Consider the following 14,894-nt stretch of genomic DNA (forward strand, 5'->3'; position numbering starts at 1 on the left):
GCGCTAAAGCGACACGATGGGAATGGAGGGGTTGGGGCCGGCGGGAGGAGAAATACTCCTAACTCGCCCGCTTCTCTAGGTCTGCTCCAGCCCGGTAGCGGGAGGAGGTGGCATTCACAAAACCACCCTATTCTTTCCCTACTTCCTGCTCTGGCACAAAACGCCCTTGTTTCCGGGGCAGAGAAGTATTCCCTCAAGGCGGGAGGGGGTGCAGTGTTTGGGGTGGACGATGCCATGTCCAGCCATCCTCTCCTGTCGGGCTCCAGCCATCTCCACCAACTTCTGGCCGCTGGCTCTGCAGTAATCTTGCTTCAGAGGCTTTCGGGGCACAGATCCCATCTCTGGGAAGCCTTCTGGGATTGCACACTCTCCCCCACCCCTATTCCTTTCTCCAAGCCCTGTTTCTTCTCCCTGGGCTGGGGCGATGGGACTCTGGACTCTTTTAGAAACCCATGCTGGAGAAGAAGGGAAAGGTGTGGGCCTGAAAATGGACTTGGTGTCTGGCCTTCACCTGCGAGCAGCCTGGTCCTATGGCAAAAGCCACTGAGGTGCTTTTCCTACAGTCTGTCTCATCCTCTTAAGGCTCCTGGAGGGCTCCTTCCCCTTTCAGGGCTGAGGACCCTGAAAGTAAGAGACATGCTTGAGGGGAGGGGGCACGGGCCTGTGCCTGGGACAAGGGACACATGTGACCTGCTAGCCCCATTCCTCACCCGAGTACCAGCTTTGACCGCCCCTCCCCCCCCAACTCCTGGCCTCCAGTAGAGGTCAAGCCAGTCTGATTCCAACACCCCTGCTCTCCCCATACTGCTTGGCTTCCTCAGTCTCCCCTGCAACCCCTCACTTGCATCCCAGGACCAATGCCTTCAACACAGGGCAGGGCATTGAACACGAAAGGGGGCTCAGGGCTCAGCGGTGGCCAGGGAGGGACCCTCTCAAGGTCTTGATCTGACAACCCAGGAAGCTGTGCTGTGGGAGAAGGGGATGGGCTTTGTGTCCTACAGTCATTCTCCACAGTGCTGTGCACCTGGCAGCCCTGGGCTGGGCTGTCCTGTCCACCTCTTGAGTGGATTGCCCCTGCCCATAGCTTCGGAAGCTTCCTTTTCAAAGGGTTCTGGGAGTCCTGACAGCTGTGTGTGGGGTGAATCTTCACTCTCTCTCTCTGTAAGGGTTTAGCCCCACCTGGGACCTCATTCCTCTAGGCCAGCATTTCTCAAACTTCAGCCTGCATCACAATCACCTGGACGGCTTGCTGAAACAGATGGCTCGGATCCACCCCTAGAGTTTCTGATTCAGTAAATCTGGGGTGACCCTGAGAACTTATACATCTAATTAAGTTCCCAGGTGATACTGATGCTACCGGACAGGAGCGCTGTGCACTGAAGGATTAACTCAGCAGGTCTGGGTTGTCCAAAAGCCGCACATTCCAAAGAAAGGTTTGGCCCTTGCCTGGCTCCTGGGAGACAGCCCCTAAACCCTGGGAATATCTTGCCTGATAAGAGTGTCTTTGCTTATCTGGGGGCCATGGGCCTCTCGGTATCAGTTTAGCCTCTGGAGGGGCTGGAGACTAAGTAAGGTCAGCTATGTGAGTGGTCAGGAGCCTCCATTAAACACTGGACACCAAGACTTGGCTCAGCTTTGCTGGTTGGCAATACTTCATGCAGCTGGAAACTGTGTTTCCTGGTTGGTGACTCATTGTTGCTGGGAGAATTAAGCGCTGTCTCCATAACTCCACTGGGAGAGGACAGTAGAAGCTCGCAGCTGCTCTCTCCTGGACTCTGCCTGTGCACCTTCATCCTTCGCTGACTCTAATTTGCATCTTTCACTGTAGTAAAATATAACCACTCAGCAACTTTGCTTCCGGGAGACGGCTCTGCCCACTACAGCCCTACTCACCTGAGCCGGGGACCCTAGGTGCTGGGCCCACAGGTTTCAGTAGATCCAGCCACTCTGTGCTGCCCCTCCTGAGACCACTCTCAGGGCAGTGGCCCATTTCTTACGGTGCTTGGACCCTCCCTGCCCCCTCCTGCCCTGGCTTAAGACCAGGTCCTCGAGAGAATTCCCTGGCGGTCCAGTGGTTAGGACTCCTCGCTTCCACTGCAGGGGGCATGAGTTCCATCCCTGCGGGGAACTAAGATCCCGCAAGCTTCGAGGTGCGGCCAAATAAAAAAAAAAAAAAAAAAAAAGCCAACACAGGGAAGAAGGCCCCTTAGCGCCCGCTGGTTATGTGGCTTTATTCACAGACTCAGCACTTGCTGAGGTCAGGAGGAAAGAACATTTGGGACCAGGCTGGGCCTGGAGATAAGGGTGGCTGGGAGGCCATGCATGGGTCGGATTGGGGAGCTCACAGGAGAGAACCTGTTGGCTGGGCCAGGCCGGTTGGGATGGGGCCGGAGGCAGGCAGCATGCGGGAGGCCTGGCTAGATCTGATGGAACAGATCTATCCAGGTGGCATCTGTGAGCCAGGGAGGGCGGGACTGAGGGTTTCTCTGGGGCAGGGGGTATAGGTGTGGGGCTGGACAGCAGGCACCCCTGCCCCTCACTCCCAGGGAAACGACATAGTGGGACAGTGGGGACACCTGGCGCCTGGTCCTGCTGCTGCCTCGGGACTTGGATGGGGTGACTAACCGTGCTGGTCCCCTCTGGTGTCATTGTCCTGCTGATGCTTGGACATTTGCCTTGGGGGTGACCCACCTAGGGACACTCTGGGGACATGTGTAGGGAGGCTGGATAATCCCAGAGAGTGTGCCTAGGGCCCAGCAGAGTGGGCTGTGCCTGGGGAGGGAGGGGGTCCCCGGGGAGGGCGGGGGATGCTCCCTTTGGGCCCAGCTTCTGACTCAGTGGTTGGTGTCAGTTCCCTGCTGGCAGGGGGTGCCGTCTCCCACTCAATCCAGGCCAGCCCCTGGGCCAAGGATGACTGCACGGTTAAACCTCCTTTCTCCTGGCCCGCACTGCTGGCCCAGGACAGACTTCCTGTCTAAACACAAACAAGGAAGCCAAAGCCGGGCTCCTCCTCCTGGGCCTTCTTCCTGGTGAACAGCCCATTCCCACCCCGCAGGGAACAGAAAAACCAGTTCCCCGGGTGCCCCTCCCTGCCTGGGAACAGCAAAATTTGGAAAGTTGGCAGGGTCTCCCTGGGCCGTGCAGGAAGGTGACCTAGGGGCCTGAGAAGGCCGGTGGGGCCTGAGCAGGACCCTGGGTCTGAGGTCACAGCGCCTGCCCGCTTTCCACCGGGGCCTGGGGTGGAGGGACACAGGCGAGGGGCCATCAGCATTGGCGGGAGGGGGTGCGGTGCACAGAGCCGGGGCGCTTGGGGATCTTGCGCCAGCGACGCTTGTCCCAGCGGCAGAGCAGCAGCAGGCGGAAGGTGTCCCGGAAGGCTTTGTTGCAGAGCGCATAGCACATGGGGTTGATGGTGCTGTTGACGTAGCACAGCCAGTAGCCCAGCTCCCACAGGGTCTCGGGAACACAGTCCTTGCAGAAAGTGGACACCAGCACCATGATGTTGTACGGTGTCCAGGTGAGGATGAAGGCCAGCAGGATGGCGCTCAGGGTCCGAGCCGCCTTCTTCTCCTTGACCAGCGAGAAGGTCTTCCGCTTGGCCAGCTGCTCCTTCCCGCGGGGCTTCTGGCCCTTGCCCGCTCGCTCACGCCCCTTCCGGGTCGGCCTCTTGACCGTATTCGGGGAGCTCCGGGGCGGCTGCTTGGAGGGGGCCTGCGCCTCGGGGTCCACCATGGGCATCTTGATCACCACCTCGGAGCCGGGCTCCTCACCCTCCGAGGACGTGAGGGACTCCATGGAGCCTTCGTCCTCCTCCTCCTCCTCCTTCCAGCTGTAGGCCTGGAGTAGCCGGGGCGCTCGGCAGCAGCGGCAGCAGCGCCCTGGAGGGGTCTCCGGGGAGCCCTCAGCCCCTGGCTGGGACCTCTCTGAGCTGCTGCTGCTGCCACCCCCCTTCCCCGGCGTCTCGGAGCCCTGCAGGGCCGCCAGCTCCCGGGCCCGGTTCTCTGTCTCCCGGTAGATGCGCCAGTAGAGCGTGCACATGACCGTGACAGGGAGGTAGAAGGCAGCCATGGCTGTGCCAAAGGTGATGATGGGCTGGGAGAGGAACTGGATGTAGCACTGCCCGGCCAGCACCGTCCGCTCCCCTACCAGGTACTGCCAGAAGAGGATGGCTGGGGCCCAGAGGATGAAAGAAACCAGCCAGGCCAGGCCGATCATCAGGGCCGCCCGGCGGGGTGTGCGCTTGGCGCGGTAGCTCAGGGGCCGGGTCACGGAGAAGTAGCGGTCAAAGCTGATGAGCAGCAGGTTCATGACCGAGGCGTTGCTGGCCACGTAGTCCAGGGCCAGCCAGAGGTCGCAGGCCAGCGTGCCCAGAGCCCAGTGGCCCATGAGCAGATACGTGGTGTAGAGGTTCATGGAGAAGGTGCCAATGATGAGGTCGGCACAGGCCAGGCTCAGCAGGAAGTAGTTGTTGACCGTCTTGAGCTCCGTGTTGACCTTGAAGGAGATGAGTACCAGCAGGTTGCCCGTCACCGTGGCCAGTGACAGGAGGCCCGTGGTGATCCCAATGAAGGCCACTTGCCAGGGACCCTTTCCCGGTGCCAGGACGGTGATGTTGGGGCTGACGGCGGGTGGGGCTGAGGTATTCATGGTGGCTGGGTGGGGTCGATGGGGGGCAGCCCCTTCCTCTAGTCACAGTGCAGGCCTTCCTTGGGGGCGGTCATCGCCTGAAAAGAGAGGACACAGGCTTGGGTTGGGCTGCTGGACGTCTCCCAGAGTCCAGAGTGGGAGGTGCTGGGAGCAAAGCCTCTGCCCTCTCAGAGCTGCAGGCCAGACAGCGTCACACCCCCCTTACTGGTGCCCACACCCCGTCACTTATAATGCACTTTCCCAGGCTTTAATGGATTTACCAGCAGCACGGGGCGGGGGCCGGGGATGGCTTTGGAATCCAGAGATCTGAGCCCTCATTCCCACTTCACCATTCAGACCCCGAGCCTCAATTTTCTCATCGGGAAATTGCTACTAATGCTTGTCTTGCTCATGTGGCAGGAGTGGGGGAGACTCGCTTTGTATACGGGACTGCCAAATTTTCAAAGCATTTCACTCAATTTTATTAAAGCTCTCATTTACTGAGTAGTTACTACATGCCAGACACAGTGCTAAGCACTTAACTGAATTACCTAATTTAATTGTTGAACATTTGTAGGAGGAAGGTCTCTCATGGACCCCATTTCACTGAGGCAACCGTGGCTCCGAGCAGCTCCAAGACCTGCCCGTGGCGACACAGGTGGTGAGTGTGATCAGAGCCCACTTCCCTCGCTCACTCTCGGAGCACGTGAAGATCCGGTGGGATTCTTCCATCAAATAAGGAGAGATGGGAAGGCAGGGGAGGGCTCCAGAGAAGACAGGGGAAAGAGATGGGAGCAGAGGGGTGCTGTGTGTGTGCGCCTGCGTGTGTGTGCTTGTGCGCGGTTTGGGGCTGGATCGGACCCTCTGTGAGGGCAGCAGGGGACGTTGTGCTGGGCCCGGACGCTTGCCAGTGGCTGACAATCCGGAGTAAAAGCAGGCAGCAGGGGCGAGGGCCTCAGCTCCCAGATAAGCGGGGGTCTGGCCCCAGACGAGGCATGGGAGGACTCCTCCACCTCCCCACTGGGCTCCTGGGCCCCAGCTGAGTGGAGGGCAGCAAGGGGAACCAGAAGATGCCCCAGACTTTTCCTGAAGCTGGAGTCCAGCTCAGGCACTAAGGGTGGGAAGAGAGAAAAGCCACAGCTCTTAGTGACTCCTGGCCGGGCAGGGGCCTCCACCGCTCAGCCATGGCCTTGCTGCTGTATGTTTTGGCTGCTTCCTTCCTGTTCTGGGCTTCAGGCATCCTTCTGTTTGTTGAAGAGATTGGGGTCTCCTCCTACCTGCAGCTGTGGCTTCAGGGGCTGTATTGTTGGAAAAATTCCAAAAGAGAGACGTTGGGCAGGGACCCAGCAAACCCTGGTGTTTCTTGGGACCTGGTCTGTGACAGAGAGACTAGAGCCTGTGAGGGGGTCGCTGCATGATGGATGCCTCGGTGGTGTGTGACCTGGGGTGTACTGTCAGTGCGTGTGACAGCAACTCTCAGCATGAGTTCAGAGTGTGACAGAACAAGCAAGAAAAGCCGTGGCTGTCAGTGCTTGTGTGTCTGGGACAATTTGCACGTGAGGGGGCACAGGTGACATCCTGGTTGAAGGACCCAGACTCTGGAGTCAGAGTGTCCGCATTTGAATCCACGCTACACCACGTACTGGGTGTATGGTCTCCGCTAGCGATGTAACTGCTGTGTGCCTCGGTTTCCTCAACTGACAAACGGGGATAATGTTAGTCCCTACCTAATACATGGAGGAATTATTGTGAGGCTAATACATCGAGGAATTATCACGAGGCTTAAAGAGTCAATAGATATAAAGTACTTACAACAGCCCTGGTCCATGGTAAACACTAAGTTCCCATTGACTCTCAGCACGGGTAGTAACGAGGGCTCCCTCCTGCCTAGCAGTGTCTGCTTCTTCGATTAAAAATTTCTAATACTATGGGGAATTCCCTGGCGGTCCAGTGGTTAGGGCTCTGAACTTCCACTTCAGGGGGCATGGGTTCGATCCCCGGTCGGGGAACTAAGATCCCGCATGCCGAGTGGCACGGCCAAAAGAAAAAAAAAATTCTAATACTGGGACAACAGTAACTAATAATAACGGTCATTGCTGTTATTTAGCGTCCCTGAGGGCCAGTCGCTGCTCAGAGTACTTATGTGCCCTATCTCACTTAACCTTAATGGGGAACCTATGACCTAGGGGTTGTTTTTCTCTCCATCTTACAGATGAAGAAACTGAGGCTGAGAAAAGCACGAGAATATGCACAAGATCACACAGCTAAGGTAGGAACCAGGATTGGAGCCCAAGCAGTACGTTCCAATGAAACTTTATTTATAAAAACTGATGGTCGGCCTGGGGGCCATAGTTTGCCAATTTGAACTAAGAAATATTACATTAAAATATGATTTATCTTGCTTACTGAGTTTTGTTGCATCCTCCTCTCTTAACCAAAGTCAGGCGCTGGGCGGGAGGGTGAGATCAGACTGCGGGCGCTGGGGCTTTTCCCCGTGAGGTCGCTGGTGGAAAACACCCTTGACAAGGTGACCCTGAACAACTCTTGTCCCTTTGATCTTCTGGACTCAGTGCTGTTTGTGCCCATTGCAGAAATCGAGCAACTGAGGCCCAGAGAAAAAAGGGAAGAAGGCGTTGTGTAGCCCAAGGTCTCCCGACTCCTAGACTGGGTGCTGCCTCACCCCCCCAACCCCTGGGTGCCCTGGAGCAGCTCTGTAGCCCCCAGCGGCTCCCTGGGCCAAGATGTGCAAAGGCTGGGTCAGAAGAGGAGCTTTAGGGCGTGTGAGGCTATACCCTCCACAGCTGTAGGGGCCTCCCGTCTGTCTGGGCACGTTGCGGCCAAGCGTTCTGCCATTGTACTTGGTCCTTATGCCACAGCAGGGCTAGGACTAGGGCGGGGGGAGTGAGGCACTTGCCTTGGGTACAAAATTTAAGGAGATGCCCCAAACTCAGTCAATCAAGAAAATAACATTTTAATGCAATATTTAAAGAATAGAAATCAATGCAAAACATCCATCATGAACACAATTTTAAACCAAGACAGGATCCAGCCCCGCACTTGCACAGACACCCCTATCACCCATGCCTCGCACTAATCCTGGCCCTGGTTCTGACAAAACTTGATTTACAAAAGCAGACCGCCTGTGCGCTGTAGTTTGCTATTTGATTTTTAAAAATATTACATTAGGGCTTCCCTGGTGGCGCAGTGGTTGGGAATCCACCTGCCAATGCAGGGGACACGGGTTCGAGCCCTGGTCTGGGAGGATCCCACATGCCGCGGAGCAACTAGGCCCATGAGCCACAACTACTGAGCCTGCGCATCTGGAGCCTGTGCTCCGCAACAAGAGAGGCCGCGATAGTGAGAGGCCTGCGCACCGCGATGAAGAGTGGCCCCCGCTTGCCGCAACTAGAGAAAGCCCTCGCACAGAAACGAAGACCCAACACAGCCAAATAAATAAATAAATAAATAAATAATAATTAAAGGTGCTACTAAAAAAAAAATATTACATTACAATATTATTTATCTTGACTAGTGAGGTATTTTTGTGAGCCCCCCACCTTGAAATTTTGCTCCAAGGCGAGTACCTCACTTGCCTCACCCTAATTCCTGCGTTGCGGACCACAGCCCTAGGTTTGAATCTCCAAGCTGTCCCTTCCTAGCTGTGTGATCATCGGCAACGACTTAACCTTTCCTTCCCTGCAGCCCTGCATCCCTGAGCTGATGGGGATAATAGTATCCAAAGTGCCTGGCACTGAAATGACACTCAGTCAAAGGCCTCTGTTATTATTCCCATCTCCTCATTCCGACCCACTGCTCAGCGAACCCTCACCTGCCCCTTCCCCTCCAGACCCCAGGCACAGCCCCTCTCTGGTCCCCAGACTGCTCATTTGTACAGTGGAGGAGTTGGACCGGGCTGACATCTGGGGAGATTTTACAGGCTCCTGAAACCAAGATCTCAAGATGGCTCCAGAGCACCAAGACCTCAAAATAGCTTGAAAAAATAGCCAAGAATACCCTCATCTGTGAAATGGAACCATGTCCCAGAGGTGAGGCTGCAGAGGCTGAAGGCTCACTTAGCTTCTCTCAGCACGGGACCTGCAGGCTCCAATGCCTGCGCTCTTTCCGCTTGGTGGACCCTCTCTGCCCCACCTATGGGCTCCCATCGGGGACAGCTCGGGGAAGGAGAAGGGCAGAAGTTCTGGGGAACTGGACCCTGGTTCTTGCCACCCCCTGGACCTTCGGAGCCCCTGGGAGTCAGCCCAAGAACAGGGCTGTCAATGACTCTGCCCTTCCTCCACCATCAGAAGTGGGGGTCCTCCCCCAAACCCCTCTTGGACAGTAATTTACTCCAGAGAAGGTTCCTGCTCTGGTCCTCGCTGTGTGACCTTGGGCGAGTCTCCTTAGCTCCTTATTGGGGGCAATCCTCTGCCTCTTCAAGGCTACTGAAGGGTCAGCGAGTTGATGGCTGAGAAGGAACATGGCTTCCAGTGACTGTGGCTGATTCCCCTGCGCGGACGAGCTCTGGGCTGAAAGTCAGGGTGCCAGGGTTCAGCCGCAGCGCCAGAATTTCTACGAAGGAGGGGCTTAGGGTTAGCCGTCTGGTTGAAAGGGGGGCTGGAAGCTGTATTTGCATAGCATATTCTGTGAAAACATCCATGGGGTTGGGGGAGTTGGTAAATGAGGATTGCAGGGCCTGGGGGGGAGACTCCTCAAGGAAGTCCTTGCACTGCCTCTGCTTCAAGCCCCGTCTCTGCTCTTGTCTTGCTGTGTGACCTTGGGCAAGTGACTGTCCCGACCTGGTCACCCTCCTGTAGGATGAGTGTTTGTATGTGAGGATGTGTGCATTGCTGAGTGAGAATAAGAAATGATGAGGGTGACTCTTTGTGAGGATGGGTTGGAACTCATCCTCTGAGGGTGTCTGGGGTACAGGAAGGTGGAAAGGAAGCAGGAGGTGCTTTTCTGCCCAGGTCTGTGGCTTCCTGATGAAGGTTGTTGGGAGCTTTTAATAATATTATTAATATTATCACAGCAACTAATATTTACAGACTGCTTACTATAACCAGACATGGCTCTAAGCATTACATACATGATTTAATTGACCTGTTACAAACCCTTGGGAAGTAGGTTCTATTATCTTCAACTTGCAAAAGGGGCAATGAGGCTTTCAGATCTTAAGGACCTGAGAGCTCATCAGTGATGCAGTCAGGATTTGGACCCAGGTAGTCTGCCTCTGGGGCTAACCTCTTGACCCCTACTCTAAACTGCTGTGGGGATTGGGGAGTGCTCAATGGCCTCCTTGCCCACTTGGACCAGCTAGATTGGCCAAACCCTAGTTTGAATCAGCCAATAGGGAGGAATCAGTCCTTCCTTTAGAATCTGGCCTGTGTGTGTGTATGTGTGTGACAGTGTCTGTCATCTCTCTGGGTGATGTATGATCACAGTGCTATGGGAAGGGGGTGGTCCAGCTGTAGCTCTTTGCTTGGCACACATCAGTGGCTCAGTAAATATCTGTGGAATAAACCCATGAATGTGTACACGGAATCCTCCTGATTGACTTCAGGACTTCGGGCATGAGGATGGGCCTGCGGTGGCGGGGGTGAGGGGATGGCAGTTTGAACTGGCTCCAGAGTGTGGTCTCTGCTCTGTCCAGTTCCTGTATCCCTGCACCTGCCAGGTCCCTGTCCCCTCGGTGAGGCCCTACCTGGCTTGAGAGCAAAATACCCAAGAACATCCTTATCTGTAAAATGGACCAAGGAAACCCTGCCTCACCTGCTGCAGGGAAGTCGAGTGAGGTAACAGGACAGGCGCGGGCTTGGGATGGCGCCTGTCAGTGTTGGGGAGGAAAACATCAGCCTGGGCTCAAAGAGTTAAGGGATGAGGTCAGAGCCTCTAGCAGAGCAGGCCAGATTGTTGACCGCCAGCGTCCTGGACCAATCCCCGGGGGCCGGGCATCTGGTTGGTGAGAGGAAGGGGGAGGGGAGAGATTGCTGGGGAGAGGGATTCCTGAACACTAGGGCTTCCTGAATCTTACCACTGGCCAAGGAGAGCAGAAGGGGAGGCAGAGAATGAGGGGGTGCTGGGCAAGAGATTCAGGAGCGGGGAGTGAAGCCATCTTGTGATTCTGGACGTGGAAGTCGGCAGAACCCTGGCTGGAGAGAACAGACGATATTGGGGAGAAGGAGGTACGAGGTGAGGGCTGTGGGGCTGGGCACCTGGGACCTCACAAGTGCATCGAGGGCGCTCCTCTGTCCAGGCCTCCTGACCCGTCCCTTCTGCTGGGGCCTTAACCCAGAAGCCAGCTTGTCAGAGGTGGCTCTCTCCCCCGGGGTTAATTTTTCTCTGAAGGTAGCACCATTAAAGGTGCATAAAACTTCCACCTCTGATGTCTGGCCTTGGAAAGGAAGGGGTGAACTGATACAATTTATCACCTTTTCAGGCTCAACAGTCACCACTGGGAGTGCCAACTAGCCCTGCGGAGGGCAGCAGCCATCAGTTAAATTTTCATAAACGCACGGCTGAACCGGAAGAGGAGCGTCAGCCTTAGAATCAGTGCCACATACTCTCACTGTTGATGGGCCTTAACCAGTTGCCCAACTTTAGCCAGACCATGTCAGAGCCTGGCAGTTAGCAGGCTGGGCCCTAGACCTCACTTTGCCAGGTGGCATCAGAAGTGCCCTGCCCCTCGTCTACACTCCGCATGCCCCCTGCTCATCACTCCTTGCGCTCCCCTCCCCATTTCCTTTCTTGTCTCTCCCTCCCTCCCTCCCTCCCTCCTCCATCTTTCTAGGCATCACCATGGCATCACAGCAGAACGGAAACCTAGGGAGATATTCACCCACCTCTCCCCCGCCCGCCCAGGAGCCCAAGCTCCCGTTCACAGAGCTCGCTGCTTCCCCCACCCTGTCATCCTGCTCAGGGAGGTAGGAGTTCAGCGCTGTGCTGAGGGTGAGGAGAATGGGGTCCAAGCCCCAGCTGCACCCCTAAATATCCCTTCTGTGACCATGAGCATGTCCCTTCCCCTTCCTCAGCCTCAGTCTCTCCATCTGTACAATGGGGAGGTTCCTTTTTAGTCTGACATGACCTCTACCTACTCCCTTCTTGACACTCTGACTCCTCTTTGCACTTGGGAATCTAGTTCTCAGACCTCCAGGCCCCAGCCGAAGAGCCAAGAGTCACACCTTCTGCAGCCCCATTTCGTCATTTCCTCCCCTGCCTTCTGTAATGCAGTGGTGATCACAGCTTGCCTAGTGGCTGAGGTCAAGGGGCAGAGAACTAACTCGTACCTGACAGCTCAGTGAGCAGCTGATTTCTCAGGGGCAGGAGACTGTCCGGCTGCTTCTGGCCAGTTGGGCAGGAGGCCCTGGGTCAGTCCGCAGGTATGTTTTGTGGGAAGCAGTGAACCCCTGTCCACTGGCACTGACAACCCCCAAGCAGCATTTGTCTGAGCGACCCAATGAATGCCGCCCAACCCCTCCCCAGCTGCCAGCTCAGGAGCTGGCACTCTGCAAGAATCAGAGCTCCTGGCCTCCAGTCCATCCCCACGTTGTGCTCTGGGGGTCCTAGGATGGGTACCTGGCGTGGGTGCCCATTAGTAACTATGCATTACCTGGACTTAGGGTTGAGACCTGCCCTGCAGGATCCCAAGGTGCTGTGGACACAGGGAGGGCCCTCTGGGTGGCTGCACACATCGGGACCACGTCCCCTGGCTGGCATGGCCACCCATGTGCCCATATCCCCCAAGAGCCCGGGAGCTCTTGACCTGGTCTCCTGCTGGCTTCTGGCCCGGCACCCACCTTGGTATCCTGCTTGTCCATCGGGCCAGCAGCCTGGTTCAGTCCATCTTGGAGGGGTTGAATGTGGATGGGGGTGGTGGGATTCAGGGTTCCCTGAGGGAGGAGAGGAGGAGGTACTGGGACTGGCACCCCTGTTTTGGGGGGGGTCAACCTCCCACAGCATCCTGGTGGCAAGGGCTACCCCCTGGCCCCCTGCCCTCCTCACTCTGTCCCTGGGATTTGGAGACTCTGCCTGCTGTGTGGCAACCTAATCCCTTCTGGGCTCCAGGTCCAGTTTCCTAAGGGGGTTTCCATCTCCTTTCCCAGCTGAATCCCAGAAAAACATTAGGTGTATCCACTCGAAGCCAGGAGATGGGGTACTTGGAGCAGCCAGTGTCCAAAGCTACAGAGCCCCCTGGGCCTCTAGACCCCTCCCTGGCCCCCTCCTCTGTCTAGGGTCCATCCCCATTTCCTTCTGGTTCTGGTCCCTGCCTTGCTCAAGGACCCTGCTTCTCCTGCCCCCACCTCGGTGGAGCCCCTCCCAAATGTACTCACCATGGGGCTGGAGAGAAGTCTGAAGGTTCCTCAGCTCCACTGCCTGTCCGGGGGCCGACGGTGTCTCCAGGGACCCAAACACCTGGCTCCTGGGGGGAGCTGCGCCCTGTGCTGGCAGCCGGAGAGGCACAGCTAGTGATTGGCATGTCCCACCCCCTGGCACGCCAGCCTGGGGTGGGGGGGAGGGAGGAAGAGAAAGAGAGGGAGGGAGAAAAGAGAGGAAAGGAAGGGAGGGGGAGCTGGAGGGAAGCCTCAGGCAGTGTCCGGGGTTGGACTGGGTCCTGGAGCGTGGCCCCCTTCTCTACTAGGGCACCAAATTCGAGTCCTGAGAGGGAGGGTGTAGGACATGAGGAAGATGAGCCCAGGAAGGCTGAAAGTCCAGAACGGGAGAGAAGGCAGATACAGGGAGACAAACACCCACACCCAATGCACACAGACTCGGCGACACACAGACACCCTCACAAAGGCACACTGTTTCCGGGGCTCCTTCCCCCACCCAACCTTAGAGACCCCAGGCAGCGTGCACCATGCCCCGCCATACACACCCCGGCATTCACATGCCTGTTTCCCTCCACATACGCCCTGCCCCCTGCACATGCCCACGCGCCCACCCACCCAGCCCCACACCCTGCTCTTCCTCCCTGCTGCGAAGGAGCTAGATTCCTTCTGTTTGGAAATGACACATTGGGCCTCACGTGAGAGGCTCCAACTTGGAACAGACCCAGAGGGCTGGCTCACCCGCCCCGCCCGGGGCTGAACGGCTGAGCCCGCGTGCTGGGCGGTGCGCTGTTTTCTGTCCCTGCCGCACAGCTGGGTGTGAGGGCACACGGGTGTCGGGTTTGCGGGGACAAGTGGGGGGCCGTATGCCTGCTCCACATGTTGCTGAGTGCCCCGCACATGTGTGTCCCTGAGTCGCATGTCAGCATGCAGCCGGTGTAAATGCAGGTGTCGCCCTGTGGGTCTGGAGCCAGGACGTGTGCGTGTCTGTATTCGGTGTGTGTCTGAGTGTTGCCCAACTGTGGAACTTGCTAATTTTGACAAGGGAGGCAGCCTCTACCACCCTGCCTGTTCCACCCCCAGCTTCCACTTGGAAGACAGACAGACAGGCAGACAGACAGCTCTCCTCCCAGCTTGTCAAACTCTGTCTCCCTGACTCCCACTCGGGGCTCACAGGTGTGCACCTGGGAAGTGATAAGCCTGCCCTTCCGCTCCACATCCCTTAGCGCAACCGCTTGGCCAGCACCCCTCTCCCCCAGGCCGGTTTGGATTTCTGGGCTGAGTTTCCTCAGAGATAGAACCCCTGGGGGCCTTTAGCCATAGAGACCTGGGTCCTGCCCCACCCTCACCTGGCCCTTGAGACCTCCTGGGGAGCTGACCGTGGAGCAGACATGGGGAGGCTGCCGCTGGGCTGCCGGGCCTTTGCTTCACTGGGCCATGCTGAAGCCCTGGGACGGAGGGTAGGAAGGACCAAGATCAACTGTTATCCCCACTATGTAGATGAGAAAACCGAAGAGCAGAGGCGTGTTGAAAACGTGGTTGGCAAGTGTCTGCACTCAGGTCCCTGGCTCTGAGCCCACGGCTCTGGAGTGGGTCAGGCGGTTGGGACCTGCCCCACCACTTGCCCCCTGCCCTTTCCCCCACCCAGCACCCCCTCTCAATCCTGATGCCTGAGGGTAACCTGGGGCTTCCTCAGGCTGGAGCCCAGTTGCCAAGGGAGTCCGGTGGAGCAGAAACTGGAGTCCCTGGGGCGTGGCCAGCGGCCATCATGCCAGTGGTGGGCACACGTGGCAGGTACATGTGGGGGCATCTCTGCTTCTCGAAGCCAGCTGAGGCTAGAGCAAGAGCCCAGTACCCCTCCCTTCTGAAGTCCAGGAGACGCTGCCGCTTAGAGAGGAATCTGAGCAACCCCCTCCCACCCCGGAGTCAGCTGGCGGGTCAGAG

General features: G+C 57.2%; 1 protein-coding gene across 3 annotated transcripts; it reads right to left on the reverse strand.

Moving 5' to 3' along the window:
* Window positions 1-2,201: 2,201 nt before the first annotated feature.
* Window positions 2,202-13,534, reverse strand: CHRM1 (cholinergic receptor muscarinic 1). Of its 3 annotated transcripts, XM_082478179.1 has the most exons (3): window positions 12,954-13,534; window positions 12,420-12,512; window positions 2,202-4,724 (listed from the first exon to the last, which is right to left on the reverse strand). In XM_082478179.1, exon 3 carries the CDS (start codon window positions 4,645-4,647, stop codon window positions 3,265-3,267), a length of 1,383 nt encoding a protein of 460 aa, XP_082334305.1. In that variant the 5' UTR covers window positions 4,648-4,724; window positions 12,420-12,512; window positions 12,954-13,534; the 3' UTR covers window positions 2,202-3,264. The 3 variants fall into 3 exon arrangements, with proteins under 3 accessions (XP_082334305.1, XP_082334306.1, XP_082334307.1); XM_082478180.1 differs by lacking the exon at window positions 12,420-12,512; XM_082478181.1 differs by lacking the exons at window positions 12,420-12,512; window positions 12,954-13,534 and adding an exon at window positions 5,178-6,337.
* Window positions 13,535-14,894: the final 1,360 nt, after the last annotated feature.

This window comes from Balaenoptera physalus (genome assembly GCF_965194825.1).
Source record: "Balaenoptera physalus genome assembly, chromosome: 10".
Taxonomy (NCBI): domain Eukaryota; kingdom Metazoa; phylum Chordata; class Mammalia; order Artiodactyla; family Balaenopteridae; genus Balaenoptera; species Balaenoptera physalus.

Excerpts from the sequence above, each read along its gene's own strand:
- CHRM1 (XM_082478180.1), bottom strand. The coding sequence starts at position 4,647 with ATGAATACCTCAGCCCCACCCGCCGTCAGCCCCAACATCACCGTCCTG.